Source organism: Rasamsonia emersonii (assembly GCF_000968595.1).
Source record: "Rasamsonia emersonii CBS 393.64 chromosome Unknown ctg1118621760041, whole genome shotgun sequence".
Taxonomy (NCBI): domain Eukaryota; kingdom Fungi; phylum Ascomycota; class Eurotiomycetes; order Eurotiales; family Trichocomaceae; genus Rasamsonia; species Rasamsonia emersonii.
The window spans coordinates 254,219-269,344 of NW_013563246.1; the positions used below are offsets into that span (position 1 = coordinate 254,219).

Genomic DNA, 15,126 nt, shown 5'->3' on the forward strand with positions numbered 1-15,126 from the left:
TCTAATGTACGTAACTGCATGCAGGCCAACGGCTACTTAGTACTGACTTAATAGTAGTATTCAGTGACTACAGCCTCATGTCGAACCAGAGAATTGACTCAACCACAATCCACTCGTCGTGGAGACCGAGTTCCGAGTTCCGCCACCATGGGAATCAGCCTGAGAATGTCCAGTCGCCTTAGGCAGTTAATCCCCAGGCCTCTTCCCCGTGGAGTTCAAGCTCTCTAAAGCAGGACGAATGCTCCAGTCAAAAGAAATAGGCTACCGTGGGATGAAATTAGCGTCCAGCGGTTTGTCAGCTAGACGCTACCACGGGTCTCGGATTTCGCGGATAGTTTTCCCCGCAGTTCCCTATATGATCTCCTATCAACCCCGTGGAGATGCTAATTCGTATATACACCGTAAGGGGAGAATATATCTAATGGCTCGTCAGTATTACCCCTATACTAATTCTACTTTATCCTTTGTTGCTGTTTAATCGTTGGTTTCTTGGAGAATCCAAATTATATACTCTCTACTATATAAGGCTTCAAGATAGTGTGCTGTCGTCATCGGTCGAAGCTGACCTCTGCAACATCTGCTTTTCCCTCACAGAATACTACAGATCACCAGTCGTTGATCTTCAGGATCGCAAACCATGATCGAAGCGATCCTGGCGACGCTCTCGCCTGGAAAGGCCGCCTTGGGCCTCCTGGTCTTATTGACCGTTCTGTTCTGGGCGAGAAAGTTGCAAGTCTCCATGCAGGTCGCCCGCTTGGGCTCTAGAGCTCCAGAGATTCCAACCTATCTTCCTGTTGGTGAGTATCTCCCGGAGAGTGTTTCGTCCTGTCATTTTATTTAGCGACTAGCGTGTCGTTTCGTCCTATATCTTTCCCAGTATGAGTCCAACCAGTAGACCACAAACTGATGTGCATTTCCAGCTGCCGATTTCATTTACAAAGGCTTCAAAGCCAGCAGAAAGTTCAGGGATTTGGAACACTGGAAAGAGTCTCTGGAAGCCACCCAAAAAGCCAATCGTCTCGCCCATCTTCCCACCACGGTGGAAATCAACTCGCTGACAGAGAACCGGATCATCTTCACCTTTGATCCGGAAAACATCAAAGCGATTCTGACCGGCCAGTTCGCCGACTATGGAAAAGGTGAGCCTTTTCACCAGCAATGGAGGGAGTTCCTCGGCGACAGCATCTTCACCACCGACGGGGAGCTCTGGTCGGCCTCCCGGCACCTGATCCGGCCCATGTTCGTGCGCGACCGCATCGTCGACACCGAGATCTTCGAAAAGAACGTCCAGAAACTGATCAGCCTCCTGGGAGGCAGCGCCTCGCCGACGGGAACTAAGATTGTCGAGGTATCCGGACTCTACTTCCGCTACACCCTCGACGCCGCGACGGATTACCTGCTGGGAGAGGGCACCAACAGCTTGGACAATCCGACGGTGCGGTTCGCGGAGGCTTTTCGATACGTGCAGGCCAGACAGTCCGAATATTTCCGAATGGGGTAAGTCGTCTAACAAGTCAGTGTACATCAACATCACTGTCTAACAGTCGATCCTTTGTATGTACTGCAGCCCCCTCAGCCCGTTCATGTCGCGCAGGAAGTTCCGCCAGGAACTCAAAGTCATGGATGACTTCATCCAGCCGTTCATCCAAAAGGTATTGTCGCTCAGTCCGGAGGAGCTGGACAAGAAGCTGTCGAAGAGCGACACCTTCCTCGACGCCCTGGCCCGGTTCACGCGCGACCCGCGCGTCCTGCGCGATCAGCTGGTCTCGGTGCTTCTCGCCGGCCGGGACACGACGGCCGTGACGCTGTCCTTCTGCACATTCGAGCTGGGGCGCCATCCCGAAGTCGTCGCGAGGCTGCGGTCCGAGATCGCGCAGCGCCTCGGCCTGGGCGCCTCCGCACGCAAGCCGACCTACACCGACCTCAAGGAGATGAAGTACCTCAACGCCGTGATCAACGAGACCCTGCGATTCTACCCCGTCGTGCCCTTCAACGTGCGCTACTCGCTGCGCGACACGACGCTGCCGCGGGGCGGCGGGCCAGACGGGCTCTCGCCCATCGGCGTCCGGCGCGACACGCGCGTCGTGTACTCGACAATCATGATGCAGCGGCGGCCGGACCTGTACGCGGAGGACCTCGGCACGGAGCGCTACTTCGACCCCGGAAGATGGATCCCCGACCGGTGGACGTCGGGCTGGCAGCCCAAGCCATGGCAGTTCATCCCGTTCAACGGCGGGCCGCGCATCTGCATCGGGCAGCAGTTCGCCATGCTGGAGATGGGCTACACGCTGGTGCGCATTTTCCAGGCGTACGAGCGGGTCGTCGCCATGCCGGTCACAGGCAAGGACCGCGTCGAGGATCCGCCGATGAAGTTCGAGGTCACTCTCACGCCGGGTGCGGAGATGAATTGTGTGTTTTTGCGGGAGGGGGAGAGCAATAAAATGTGAAGTTGGATGTGAAATTATTTCTTCTTCTCTTCTTCTCGTCTCCTCTCTTTATTATTTGTTGTTTATTATTTCCCTTATTTACTCCCCTCCCACCAACCCTCTCACAAACCCACCCACTCACTTATATACATACATACATACTACCATGTCCATGATATGATACGATACGCTACGACCCGATACCATGTGCTTGATATATATATATATGAACCTCCTCCCCCTTTCTTCTCGTTTTCGTTTTCGTTTTCTTTTTTTTTCTTTTTTCCCTTTTTTCTTCTTTTTTTTATGACGATCCCCAATGATGTATGTAGTATTGTCTTTCTCTGTCTTTTTTTTCTTGAACAATATTTGTATCTATGTGTATATATAAATATATAACCTCATGTATCTAAGCAGGGGAGAAAAAAGAATGCTATTTACTGAACACCGTTAGCTTTTTATTATCTATCCTGTCCCCTCTTATCCTTATGTCTTGGCTTAACCTGAAGTTATAAATATTGACGTTATTATCATTTATTATCGCTATGGACTGTCTCCTTAAAACGAGTCTGCTCGAGTGTGCTCAAGTCTACTCAAGTCTGCTACTATGCCTGCGTTGCTGGTAGTTCCAAGTCAAAAGGGAGGGGAAAAAAAATTTTAAATTTTAACATGTATTGTGTAGGTAGTTACCTAGCTATGGCTGAGATGGAGGTAGGTAATCAATAGCAAGGAAGGTCTGGTATGGTACTTTATGTATCTATGTACGTACGTATGTAGAAACTGGCAGTGGCAGGTTATGTTGTTAAGAGAGAAACATCTCCAAATATTCATAGAATGAAAGGAAGGGGAGAAACAACAAAGGCAAAACTTGCTTTGGTATGTATGTAAGTATGTATGTATGATTGCAAGCTGGATGGAAGTGCAGATCCAAAGACTGAGTAAGACTGAATGGGGTATGTGGTCGCGAGAAGAATCGACAATGCACATGCATAATATCGTACTGTCGATTATCATCCGTTCTAATGACGATTTGCGGATGTAGCTGCTTGGCTTTGGAAGTAGCATGCAGCGTCGCACTTTGTTGACTCGTCTATCGCTGGACACTGCCATCGTTCTGTTTCTTATTAGTTGCTTGCTGCTGCTGCTGCCGCCATCTTCTGCTCGGCCTCCTTCGCCTTGTGCAATCCCAACTTCACCATGGGTGACTGCATCAGGGTGTCGAAGTTGTGTACCATCTGCGCCTGTTTCAGCGAGATGGGGATCTCTTCCACCGCGCGCGCCCGCATCTCCTCTTCGTACGCCCGCACGGCGTCAGCCAGCGTCTTTTCCCCCGCCGCTACAGCTTTCAGCTGCTCGACCAGCTGCGTCGCGTCTTGGAGGGCGTTTCAGTCCCTGCCCGCGATGCGGCGCCATCGGATGCGCGGCGTCGCCGGCGATCGTCACCACGCCCGCCAAGGGAGCTTCCGACCAGCTCGACGACGGCGTCCATATGCTGCAGCGATCCGTCGGGAAGGTAATGTCGTCGGGCACTTCGCGGGCAGCGGTCCGCCAGGGCTCCGCCCAGTGTTCAGCGCGAGATTTGAAAAACGCCGTGCGCGAGGCCTGGTCCGGGAAATCCTCCGGGCGGGGCGAACCCGACCATGACATGAACAGCTGGTACTTCCAGGTTTCCGGCGCGGATGGCGATGGCACATCCTGGATGGTGAGCAGGAACATGGTGTTGATGTCGGGATGGTAGCTGTTCTTCAGGATCGGGTGCCGCATCCGGAGAAATCGGGCGGTCTCTGCGCTGTACGAGCAGGTGAAATTGAACATGTGGATGTCAGTCGAAACAACCTGTGCGGCCTCTTTTCCGACCAGCAGCTCTCTAACAGTGGATTTGGCACCGTCACAACCGACCACGAGATCCCCAGAGACCGAACTGCCGTCTTCAAAACCCGCAGTCACACCGCGGCCGTCTGGACTTTTCGTGATAGTGGTGATTTTCTTGGGCATGGCAAACAAGAGCTCGCCGGTCTCGCCGTTATGATGCGGTATGGCCTCGTCCTGGCCATTGTAGTAAGGATCACAGCAGATTTCTTGGAGCCGCGCCATGAGATGGGGCGGGATGCATTTCGATATGTATTCTGTTCCCCAGTGCAGCGTCATCCCCCATTCCCGGGGCCGGGTCTTGTAGGTTGAGGCATCCTCCCGTTCGAAGATATGATACTCAATGCCTAGCTGGACACAATTTAAGCATATTTATTGTAAAGATATTATCCTAGGGAATGCTTCGTTCGCATACCTGCTTGAGCCCTTGGGCAAGAAGGAGTCCGGTCGTCCCTTAGTCGAAGTCAGGCTGCCTGTAGTGTGCAATGGCGAATGCAAGTCCGATACTAACCAGCTCCGATGATGATAACCTTTAACGAGGCCGTGGTCGCCATTATTGTCTATTATTGTCTTGGTCTTGCGGCATATCAGGACACCAAAATTCCGTAATCTTGGCACAACTCTTGGCCCACACAGGCCAGGAGAAACAGGTCAACAGAGAGTTAACACAGCGAAATATTCTTGCCCAATTGGTGCGAGAATATCAGAGGAGGTAGCATCCAGCGAAGAGAACCATGGATGGATCCGACCCATCTGCCGACGACAGCGGCGGGTTGGGGCCCCCCAAAACGGTGCCGCGCTGAGCCATGGAACCGCCGATTCATCCCGGGAGACAAGATGGCCGGACATGAACCAGTGGAGGACAGGGAACAAGCTGTCTCGGTGGATGAAAATGACGAGGGATATGCCGAATTGTTGATCTGAGACCCCCTTCTGCTGTGGCGTGCAATATTTGTTGACCTGATAATAGAGAAGGCTCTTCAACGTCATCACTCCGCTCGAGCATCTTCAATTATCCGGTCGAAAATGGCCGGCAGTATCACGCATACAAATCTGGCAGTAAGAGCCCCGTGCTTCCGGAGGAATTCTCGTCAGTTGATATGATGCTCATCCAAGTGCAGTGTATAGCCGGCCGAACGATGAGGTTGGTATTCCCCGGTAGGTATGGGGTTGGGTATGCGGTCTGATGTGGGTTAGGATGAACTCGATCGATTGGATCTGGTACATGCCATGTTCAACCTCGTCACGGAGGGCCGACTTCATTTGGCTCCGATCGGCAACAGTCCCCAACGGATCTTGGACATCGGCTGTGGCACAGGCCTCTGGTGCATCGAGATAGGAGATACCTATCCCAGTGCCGAAATCATCGGGATCGACTTGAGTCCGACTCAACCGATCATGGTTCCGCCAAACGTCCAGTTTGAGATAGACGACATCGAAGAGGACTGGACGTTCAGGCGACCTTTCGATTACATCCATTCGAGATACATGGCGGGCGCTATTCAAGACTGGCCGAGACTCATGGAACAATGCTTTCAGTAAGTCATAGTTCACATCGTCGTACATTCCCTGGGAGGCGTTGAGTGCTGAGCCTGACTTCCCAGGCATACCAAATCCGGTGGGTGGGTTGAATTCCACGACTTCGATCCCGATTACTATTCTCAAGACGGCACTCTTCCCAAGGACTGTCCTTTATTGAAGTGGTTGAATTACTGCCGGGAGGCGTGTGAGAAACGGCAGCGAACTCTCAACCCAGGGGGACGGCTGGGACAATGGATGAGAGACGCAGGATTCGTCAATGTGCACGTCGAGAAGAAAGTACTCCCGATTGGGCCTTGGCCAAAAGATTCTAGGCTGGTATGAGTCCTGGCTCTCTGCTATCTGACTGAACCTCGAGCAACTGCTGATCTGATGTCGTCTGTCGCTGCAGAAAAAGATTGGCCTCTTCAACGCAACACAACTGCACGACGGCCTGTCGGGGCTGAGCATGCGTTTATTCACCAATGTCTTGGGATGGACCCGTGAAGAGGTCGAGGTGTTCCTCGTCGACGTGCGCAAGGATCTGAAGAATCCCCAGATCCATGCGCTGATGGATTTGTGAGTCTTCCTCGCGACAGATCTGACAGGCTAGTGGTCATATTGACGGCATGCAGTTTTATTGCCTATGGCCAAAAGCCTTGAGTGTCTATCGGTTGGAGTTTGGCGTCAAGGATCTGGGACGGACGTTTGCATTAACACGTAACAAGAGAGGGAGTGGGAGACAGTTGTCACCTGACTTGTTTGACGAAGACACCCTTTGTTTAATGAGAAAGGGCGGCATGCTTCAGGGCGGATTTCTGTCAAGTCGTTCAGCATAGTTTCGAGCAATGCATATTCGTGGAATTAGTTTCAACCTCAGGTGTCTTGAAGAAAGGCAGAGAGAATGCTTGACTCGTCTGATCTGTAGACAGGCTTGGTGGCACGTGCTCCTGCACGCTAGCTCTTTCTGTCGCGATGCCTTCGCTCTCAGAGAACAACAGCTGCAAAACTACAGCGACAAGGAACGCAGCTACGTCGTGCACGTCGTTATTGTGTACAAAATACATACTTATCTGTATACATGTGTGCAGATGGCAGCATCTCGACAGAAACAATTGACATCAATCAAAATACAATGAAGAGCATCACGCGCCGTTCGTCGCCCTTGCTCGATCCTTAGCTTTCTGGAGCTTTTTCAACCGCTGTTGGATTTCAATCTTCCGCAATTCGAGCAGGAGATCCTCTTCGTCCGCCTCATCCAGGTCGTCAAAGACATGGCCACTGGCAGTGACAGGCTTAACAGCGCCATTCCCGTTGACTGCCGCGGACGACTTCTTGACAGCAGGCGCCGGCGCGGGCTCTTTCTCCTTGTCTTGCGCCATCCATCCCTTCGACATGTGGACGGCCTTCTCCCAGCGGGCAAACATTTCTGCACCCTTTTCGGGAGAAATCTGGGGCTCAAACACCGCCCCGCCGGCCCGGTTGATATCGCGCAATTCCGCGAAGTTGCGCCACAGACCGACAGCAAGACCGGCTGCAATGGCCGCACCGAGCGCTGTCGTTTCGCGCATCTTGGGACGGTAAACAGGGATGGAGATCAAGTCCGCTTGAATCTAGCCATGATCCAGTGAGTTTTCCATTCATACCACCTGCAAAGCGAACGTACCTGCATGGCAAGGTCGGAGTTGCTCATGCCACCATCGACAGCGAGTTCAGACAGTGCATGTCCGCTGTCCTTTTCCATCGCATCCAAGATGGCTTTGGTCTGGTAGCAGGTTGCCTCAATGGTGGCGCGAGCAATGTGGCCTTTCTGGGTATATTGAGTAATGCCGACTGGCTGCGCGTTAGATGGTCTTCTTCCCTGTTCCGTTCAGAGCCATGACTTACAGATAGTGCCTTTGGCATCGTCGATCCAGTAGGGCGCAAACAGCCCACTGAACGCGGTGACGAAGATGCATCCTCCATTGTCCTCGACTGTCGACGCCAGGTCATTGACTTCCTTGGATTCCTTGAAGAAATTGAGGTTATTTTGGAGGAATTTGATGCCGGAACCAGCGACGGCAATGCTGCCTTCCAACGCATAGACCGGTTTCCCGTCGAAATGGTAAGCGACTGTGGCCAGCAAACCGTGTTTCGATATGACCGGTTTATCACCCACATTGTATAGCAGGAAACATCCGGTGCCGTAAGTATTCTTGGCCATCCCCGGAGAGAATCCTTTTTGTCCAACCAATGCGGAAGACTGATCTCCTAGACAGCCTACAATCGGCACCCCTGCGAGCGTACCGGAAGCTATAGACCCGTATGCTTTCCGATCCGAGGAGGGGACAATCTGAGGAAGATGCACCCTGCCTTTGATACCAAAGAAGTCCAAGAGTGTGTCATCATATCGGAGGGTCTCTAGATTCATAAACATGGTCCGGGAGGCATTGGTGGGATCTGATACAAAAACATTGGCCTGCGGTCCGCCATTTAGGCGATATACCAGCCACGTATCGACCGTACCAAACGCCAGTCTGCCCTTATCGTACGCCTCTTTCACCTTGGGCACGTTTTCCAGCATCCAGAGCAGCTTGGTGCAGGAAGAATATGTCGACAGCGGGAGACCACAGATCTGCTGGAGGTCGCCCGCTCCTGGCTGGGCCTTCAATTCCTGGACAATGGCCTGCGATCGGGTATCGGTCCAGACAATGGCATTGTACAACGGTTCTCCCGTCTCGACGTCCCAGAGCACAGTGGTCTCTCTCTGGTTGGTAATACCAATTCCCTTGATACTAGTCCGGGAATGGCCCAGCGCCTCGAATTTCTTGACGGCTTCGTCGATACATGTCTCGACGGACGACACGAGTTCGAGGGGGTCATGCTCATGCCATCTGCGGACCGTCAGCCGTCAGCTCCTCTGGACTCGATGGAGCAGTTCTTCTGGGCTTACCCTGGCTTCGGGTAGATCTGTGTAAATTCGACCTGGTGAGAGGCAACGGGTTCTCCGTCTCGATTGAAGATCAAAAAGCGGGAACTGGTTGTGCCCTGGTCGATGGAGCCCACAAAGAGCTCCGTTGAGCTCGCCATGATGGGCCTCCTTCTTAACAATGGGATTGTGGTGTATATAGAGCCGTCCGGAGAAGACAGAAAAGCAGTCTTCCTGCCCGCAGAAGGCTGCTCTCGCTGCGGCAAGTGTTATCTATAAGAGTACGAGGCCGGGTTGTACAGGTCTCCGGTTTGCAGGGAGTCTGCGGGGTCGAGGACGGGGTTGCACCCGGCCGAGGGCGCCGCGATGGGCTACGCCCGATAGCCCCATGACTGGTTAGTAATTTTTACTGACCGATTGAGGCTGATCGCTAAAGGGAAATAATCCGGGGGGATCTGACGCCTTCTGCTGGCACGAGCGATGCGGAGATGGCGCCGGGATGCGCCAGCGGAAGCCCTCATTGGCCAGGCCGGGGCAGCTGTTAGGGGAACCGGGCTCCTCTTCACCGTCCACCCGCTCCAAGACCGCCGAAGAAAAACGCGCACAGAAGACAGCTACAGGGCAGTGCATTCCTGCTTTCTCTGGATCTAAGCCACAAATGCCGCTGCAGGGGGCCCCGTCATAGAGGAGGGCAGAGTCTCATGGGATTGGTACTGACGAATCACCCTCCGGACAGCCGCTGGGGCTAACTGGCCAGAAAAGACGCTCAGGACGCCTGACGACAGTATCGAAATCTCAGCTGGAACTCCGAGTGGCATATTTGGCCGTAATTATTACGACTGCACCATGTGATGTTCAGCCCCGGCACGACGCTATCCAGACCCTACGCCAAAGAGATCGGCACGGAGACTTCCCGTTGTGAAACCGCCGGTCAGCTTGCTCCACTAAACAAACTACAGGATGCATACTGTTAGCGTCAGAAAACGATCCAGAACGAAGAAATCTGGGGTACACATGTGATCGATCATTGGCAGGACTGCCCCTCAAGAAATGTTCGAGACCAGAAACTTCCATGCCCCGTCGCAGTCTCCCCGAGGGAAATAGCGGTATTCTGGAAGAGGTGTCTGCAAGACTGCCTCCATCATCTCAGACTGAATTCCAAGGCTTCATATCTTTATGCATACGTATAATGGACATGTGACAACCCCACACAGCGTCAGTGGCTGCTGTTTAATATTACACAACAGCGGAATCTTCTCGGGTGGCGAGCTCGAGCACGAGTTCTGCAAAACATCGATGCCGAGAGCGACGTCCCTTGGCGCTCTACCCTAGCCAGAGGAGCCGGCTACCGAGGACTTTCCCTTCTAAGTCAAGTCATGAATCCCTCGTGCTGGGCGTCAGCATCTTTCTCCAATCATCTAACATGCTGTCAGAAAAGATCAACCACGCTGGTGGTGACTGGTCGTTATGGAGGATTAGCACTGGATTTGTGTGACCGTCCGGCCGCGCCGGTCCGGATGGATAGATACCAGGCGTGAAAAGGATTGGACCCTGCAGAATCCATCCAGACAACCCTATGCTTTTGTGCTGTCAGTCGAACGGTATCCATGCAACCCTGTTTCGGCCGCATTCCTCGATTGGACGCCACCATGACGTTTCTCCTCTGCGCGCTCAGGTGGGGGATGTCATCATCTGTGATGGTTAGCAGTGCGGATTCCGGAGGAATTCGTCGATGACTGGTAAAAGGATGTGGAGTGTATCCAACGGTGCAGGATGACCGTGCAGACTGTACCTCGGCGGGTCGTGCATGTCTTGCTATAGCCGTGCGCTATAAGTACTGTATGTGCCGTGATGTGTGATATACATTGTAGCGATCGAAGTCCCTCATACATATCTACAAGGTTATTATATTCTGGGCTAAAATGGCAGCCAAGGATGACACGATCGAAATGATAGAGAGCTCAGAGAGCGGCGCCACTGCCTGCCACGTGGACAACCAGAAGACTCCGGATCCGCATGTGCAAAGCTATCCTGAGGATGAGTTGCGCGGGCAATTGCTCTGGAGCCGCATCCGGCATTACTGTCGGGAACCCTTCGCCGAGTTTTTCGGGACGATGATCCTGATCCTGTTCGGTGACGGTGTGGTCGCGCAGGTGACTCTCAGCAATGGGCAGAAGGGCAGTTATCAATCTATTTCCTGGGGTTGGGGGTACGCAAGTCGAGCCTTGATGAAAATGGCTTCTTGACTAATTAAGGACTTCTAGACTGGGCGTCATGCTGGGAATCTACGTCAGTGGGATATCTGGCGCCCATCTCAACCCGGCCGTGACGTTTGCCAACTGCGTCTTTCGCCAGTTCCCCTGGCGCAAGTTCCCCGCCTACATGCTGGCGCAGGTACTCGGGGCCATGTGCGGTGCGGCCATTGTCTACGGCAACTACAAGTCGGCCATTGATGTTTTCGAAGGGGGGCCCAACATTCGCACGGTGCCGGGATACTCGGACCATGCATCCGCGGGGATCTTTTGCACGTACCCAGCTCCATTCATGACCAAGACGGGGCAATTCTTCTCCGAGTTCATCGCCAGTTCGATCCTGATGTTTATGATCTTTGCACTCAAAGACGACAACAACCTAGGGGCGGGGCCGCTGACCCCGCTGGCGTTGTTTTTCGTCATCTTCGGCATCGGGGCGTGCTTCGGGTGGGAGACGGGTTATGCGATCAATCTGGCGCGGGATTTCGGTCCTCGATTGATATCCTACTTTTTGGGATACGGGCATGAAGTATGGGCGGCAGGAAACTATTATTTCTGGGTATGTCGTCCGAACCGGTATTTTCTGGGCATTCTAACGCGTGCACAGGTTCCCATGGTGGCTCCGTTCTTCGGGACTACCTTCGGAGGCTGGTTGTATGATATGTTCCTGTATGCGGGCGAAAGCCCGGTCAACACGCCGTGGATGGGGTTGAAGCGGTTGATCCGGCCGGGCAGGTTGGCAAAGGGGGAGATTGTTTAGTTGAAAGTTGGAGTTGAAAGTTATGAATCGGTGTTGGATACGGATGAACGGAGATTATCTGTATCAGTCGGAAACATTTTTAATTATATAGCTGGAGATGTATGTATTCAACAGTTGGAATTTATAAAGATTACGGAGTCTGTCCAAGACTGAAATAAACCTCGGAAGTTAAAACTCAGAGATTAAAGACTTGACGATCTACGTATAGTCGATAGATACATGGCAGTGAAGATCTCATGAAAAAAAAAGTTAAGACCATTCGGACAATAAATGCCCCCCCAACCGGATAATCCCGAAAACAAGGGAACGGCGAGACTAGGATACCTGAAGCCCTTCAGCCTAGACCAGGCCGTGAACGATGAACCGGGAAAACCCTGCTCGCTAATGCCGAAATCTACCTATCTCCCCTCGCCTTAGCCTTACGGTCTTACCGACTTGCTTAACTTTCTTTCTTTAGGGCCGGGGGTCCAGAAGTACGGCGTCCGTGCAACAGGACGGACTGGACTGGACTGGATTCGACTTTGGTGCCGATCGGGATAGCCGTGAAGATATAGGATAGTTGATTCGATTGGTTTCGTTGCTTTCTTTCTTTCTTAGGTAGGTCGTTAGTACCTAGTTAGTTTACTGTTAGCTATTATTTAGTTCTGAGTTAATATTTCCTCCGCACCAACTGGATAGGGTATAATGTACCCCACTTATCCAAGATACAAGTCTTGTACTGTCCACAAAGAGAGCATAATTCTCCTAACTACTGATGGATGTATGTATGATGGATGTATTGTTGGTAATTTGGGGGCCATGTATGTACTGTATGTACAGTACCGTTCGTTAGTCCAGTCCCGGCTGAGATGAGACGAGCTGAGCTGAGCGCTTTGACTTTTTTTTTGTTTCCTTTTTCTTTCTGTCGCACAAGTCTAGATTCTTGCTACGTACAGTAGATCTGCAGGTATGTATACATGTGCAGCGTGCTTACTCTATCTTAACCATGGTAGGCAGTCCTTAGCGGATGTTACCTTATCCTGCGGTACAAAGTTAGGTACTTACATACCTTAGGCACTTATTGCCTAATACATACATTGTACCTCGGCAGATATGTGGGGGAAAAAAGGTTTGGCGTAGGAAAAATGAGATGGGGCTGACGGACAAAAAGAGAAACAGACTGAGACAACGAAAAAAAAGAGTTAAAGAAGGAAAAAGTTAAAGTAAAACAAAAAAAAAGGTATGTTAGCTAACATGTGGATAAGGCAGTACTCAGGAGTAAATGTGAGTGAGACATGTTCCAATCGATCTCGATAGTAACGAACTCACTAACTACTGTACATACTGTATGTATGTACGGAGTACTCCGTACATACCGTCCATCTCTAAAATTTTCTCGCTCTACGAATTAATAATACTGTATTGTATATAAGTGTGACAGAACCCAATCTCATTCCTATCTGAGTAGTTTGGGGTGGTTTAACTACAAGAGACCAAGCTGGGGAAGGAAAGAAAGGAGGGAGAAGGAGGGGTTGGAGGTCAGTATGAGGGAAATATTAAAAATACTGCCTAGCAGAACTGCCATCGCCTTCCACACTGCCCACATGACAACATCCTGTGCGCGCTTACCTGAGACACCTGGCTGCAGATCGTCACAATAAGTACATGAAAATAAGACCAGAAGTTCGTCTAATCCACTTGAATTCAGTTAATTCAGATTCAGTTCTATTATTCGAATTCCGTATTTCGTGTTAGCTAGCCGTCTTGTCCTGTCCTGATCGTGTCCTTGGTATCGAGCTTACATATTTAATTGATAAAACTTGGATTTGATTCGATTTGTCTCAAAGTCAGAAAAAAAAAAGCATCGCCATTGTTGAAGTTAATCTGTACCTAACACCTTTGTAAGGTATATATACCCAACATAACAAAAACAAAGTTAGCCAATAAGAATGCAAAATATTACTAACATACTATTACCTTCCTGTCTAGGTAGATAGGACAATTACCTACCTACCTAAGCTTCGTTTCGTTTCGTTTAGTATAGTTCAGGCAAGGAGACAGGTAGGCAGGTACATACCCTAGTAGGTAAATAGGTAGGTAGGTACCTGCGACGAAAGTTAAAAAAAGAAAACAACAAAAGTGACAGAAATCCGTCAATTATGGAAATTAGTTTTCAGCTAATGAAAAGCCTGCATACTAGATAATATTCTGTTCTTCTCATTTTATTAGTATGGTGTGGTGCCGTCTGGTGGTTAGGGGTAATGCCAATACATACAATATATCGTTCGTTCGATCGATTGATCCTTTTTAGTCATTTAGTCAGTCTTTAATAGTCCTTGACAGAAAGAAAAGCCACCTTCTTGTACCTTCCTCTACTCATAGTCAGTTTTTCTTTGTGTGTTTGACTCGGTAACTTACGCAGTTCTCTCTTCGGATCTAAATACAAGGATAACCCGTGCGGGCGTTTTGGCTTTTTTTTTTTCGTTTCAGATAACCCTAACAGGACAGACAGACAAAACCATGGTATTACATTACAATCACGAGACTAGCCTAGCTCAGCTCAGCCTGAAGGTCTAAGAATTCTAGATTTTTAGTTCTTTTGTTCAGGAAAAAAAATCATAATTGGATTGTCTGAGCTAGATCAGAATCTAAAATTAAGATTACCTTGCTGTGTATGTGCAAAAAAAAACAAAAAAAAAAGAAGCAAAACGGAAAGCAAAAAGCTGTGAAGAACACACATGCACAAAAGAAAAGTATGTATCTACGTACCACCGAGTACAGTGCATACATAGATACATACCCTCTGTCCTGCATTAGAAATGACGTTCATTTCATCATGATAGTTACGCTAATCTACTCGATGATACTATGTACAGTACAGTACATACATACATTGTTGCTGTCGACTTTGAAATCAAACCGAATTACGTTATGTTCGCTCTGATTTCCAGATTTCCATTAATTGAAATTATTTTATTTCATTTCAGGCGCCCTGATTTGAATTTCTCACTATTTATTTTTATTTAATTAAATCCAACGTTCTCTCCCCCTGAACTGGGCAGAATATTGCACAGAGTATATATATAATATGAGAAGATTGATTAACGTAATCCACCACCGAGCTGCGCGGACCACCGAGCTGCGCGGTCCCCGAGAAAAAAATTCAACCACCAACACAACCGTAAATCTTGAAGCATTTTGCAACCAAATTTAATGAATTTGACTATATAAAGAAGGAGACTGTTTACTAGGGCATTTAAGCCGATTATGGCCTGTTTGATTGCAATTACTGCATCTTGGTGGCCTTCGAGTCCGTGGTCTAGATGATTCCTGTAGTTGCTCCTCATGCTCTTGAGCTTTTTGCTGTCCTTCAGCACCTGTCAAGCTACCACCAGTTGCTATAAAGTATCTTGA

The 15,126-nt window shown here is 50.2% G+C and overlaps 6 protein-coding genes across 6 annotated transcripts; 3 read left to right on the forward strand and 3 right to left on the reverse strand.

Moving 5' to 3' along the window:
* Positions 1 to 637: 637 nt before the first annotated feature.
* Positions 638 to 2,447, forward strand: T310_2881 (Unspecific monooxygenase; the record flags this gene model as incomplete). Its single annotated transcript, XM_013474313.1, has 3 exons — positions 638 to 797; positions 921 to 1,497; positions 1,568 to 2,447. The coding sequence occupies 3 exons, from the start codon at positions 638 to 640 to the stop codon at positions 2,445 to 2,447; spliced, it is 1,617 nt and encodes a 538-aa protein (XP_013329767.1).
* A 1,290-nt stretch (positions 2,448 to 3,737) lies between these two features.
* T310_2882 (uncharacterized protein) lies at positions 3,738 to 4,849 on the reverse strand (the record flags this gene model as incomplete). Its single annotated transcript, XM_013474314.1, has 3 exons — positions 3,738 to 4,646; positions 4,711 to 4,748; positions 4,807 to 4,849. 3 exons carry the CDS (start codon positions 4,847 to 4,849, stop codon positions 3,738 to 3,740), a joined length of 990 nt encoding a protein of 329 aa, XP_013329768.1.
* A 283-nt stretch (positions 4,850 to 5,132) lies between these two features.
* Positions 5,133 to 6,476, forward strand: T310_2883 (uncharacterized protein; the record flags this gene model as incomplete). The annotated part of the gene is made up of 7 exons (XM_013474315.1): positions 5,133 to 5,209; positions 5,266 to 5,354; positions 5,417 to 5,439; positions 5,493 to 5,833; positions 5,900 to 6,152; positions 6,226 to 6,392; positions 6,449 to 6,476. The coding sequence occupies 7 exons, from the start codon at positions 5,133 to 5,135 to the stop codon at positions 6,474 to 6,476; spliced, it is 978 nt and encodes a 325-aa protein (XP_013329769.1).
* A 482-nt stretch (positions 6,477 to 6,958) lies between these two features.
* T310_2884 (Glycerol kinase) lies at positions 6,959 to 8,882 on the reverse strand (the record flags this gene model as incomplete). Its single annotated transcript, XM_013474316.1, has 4 exons — positions 6,959 to 7,426; positions 7,480 to 7,646; positions 7,701 to 8,686; positions 8,746 to 8,882. 4 exons carry the CDS (start codon positions 8,880 to 8,882, stop codon positions 6,959 to 6,961), a joined length of 1,758 nt encoding a protein of 585 aa, XP_013329770.1.
* Positions 8,883 to 10,643: 1,761 nt separating this feature from the next.
* Positions 10,644 to 11,733, forward strand: T310_2885 (aquaporin 3; the record flags this gene model as incomplete). Its single annotated transcript, XM_013474317.1, has 3 exons — positions 10,644 to 10,930; positions 10,986 to 11,532; positions 11,581 to 11,733. 3 exons carry the CDS (start codon positions 10,644 to 10,646, stop codon positions 11,731 to 11,733), a joined length of 987 nt encoding a protein of 328 aa, XP_013329771.1.
* A 453-nt stretch (positions 11,734 to 12,186) lies between these two features.
* On the reverse strand, positions 12,187 to 14,606 carry T310_2886 (uncharacterized protein; the record flags this gene model as incomplete). The annotated part of the gene is made up of 13 exons (XM_013474318.1): positions 12,187 to 12,345; positions 12,401 to 12,451; positions 12,667 to 12,673; positions 12,782 to 12,797; positions 13,089 to 13,113; positions 13,342 to 13,354; positions 13,603 to 13,609; positions 13,684 to 13,693; positions 13,790 to 13,817; positions 13,988 to 14,015; positions 14,131 to 14,182; positions 14,513 to 14,560; positions 14,601 to 14,606. 13 exons carry the CDS (start codon positions 14,604 to 14,606, stop codon positions 12,187 to 12,189), a joined length of 450 nt encoding a protein of 149 aa, XP_013329772.1.
* Positions 14,607 to 15,126: the final 520 nt, after the last annotated feature.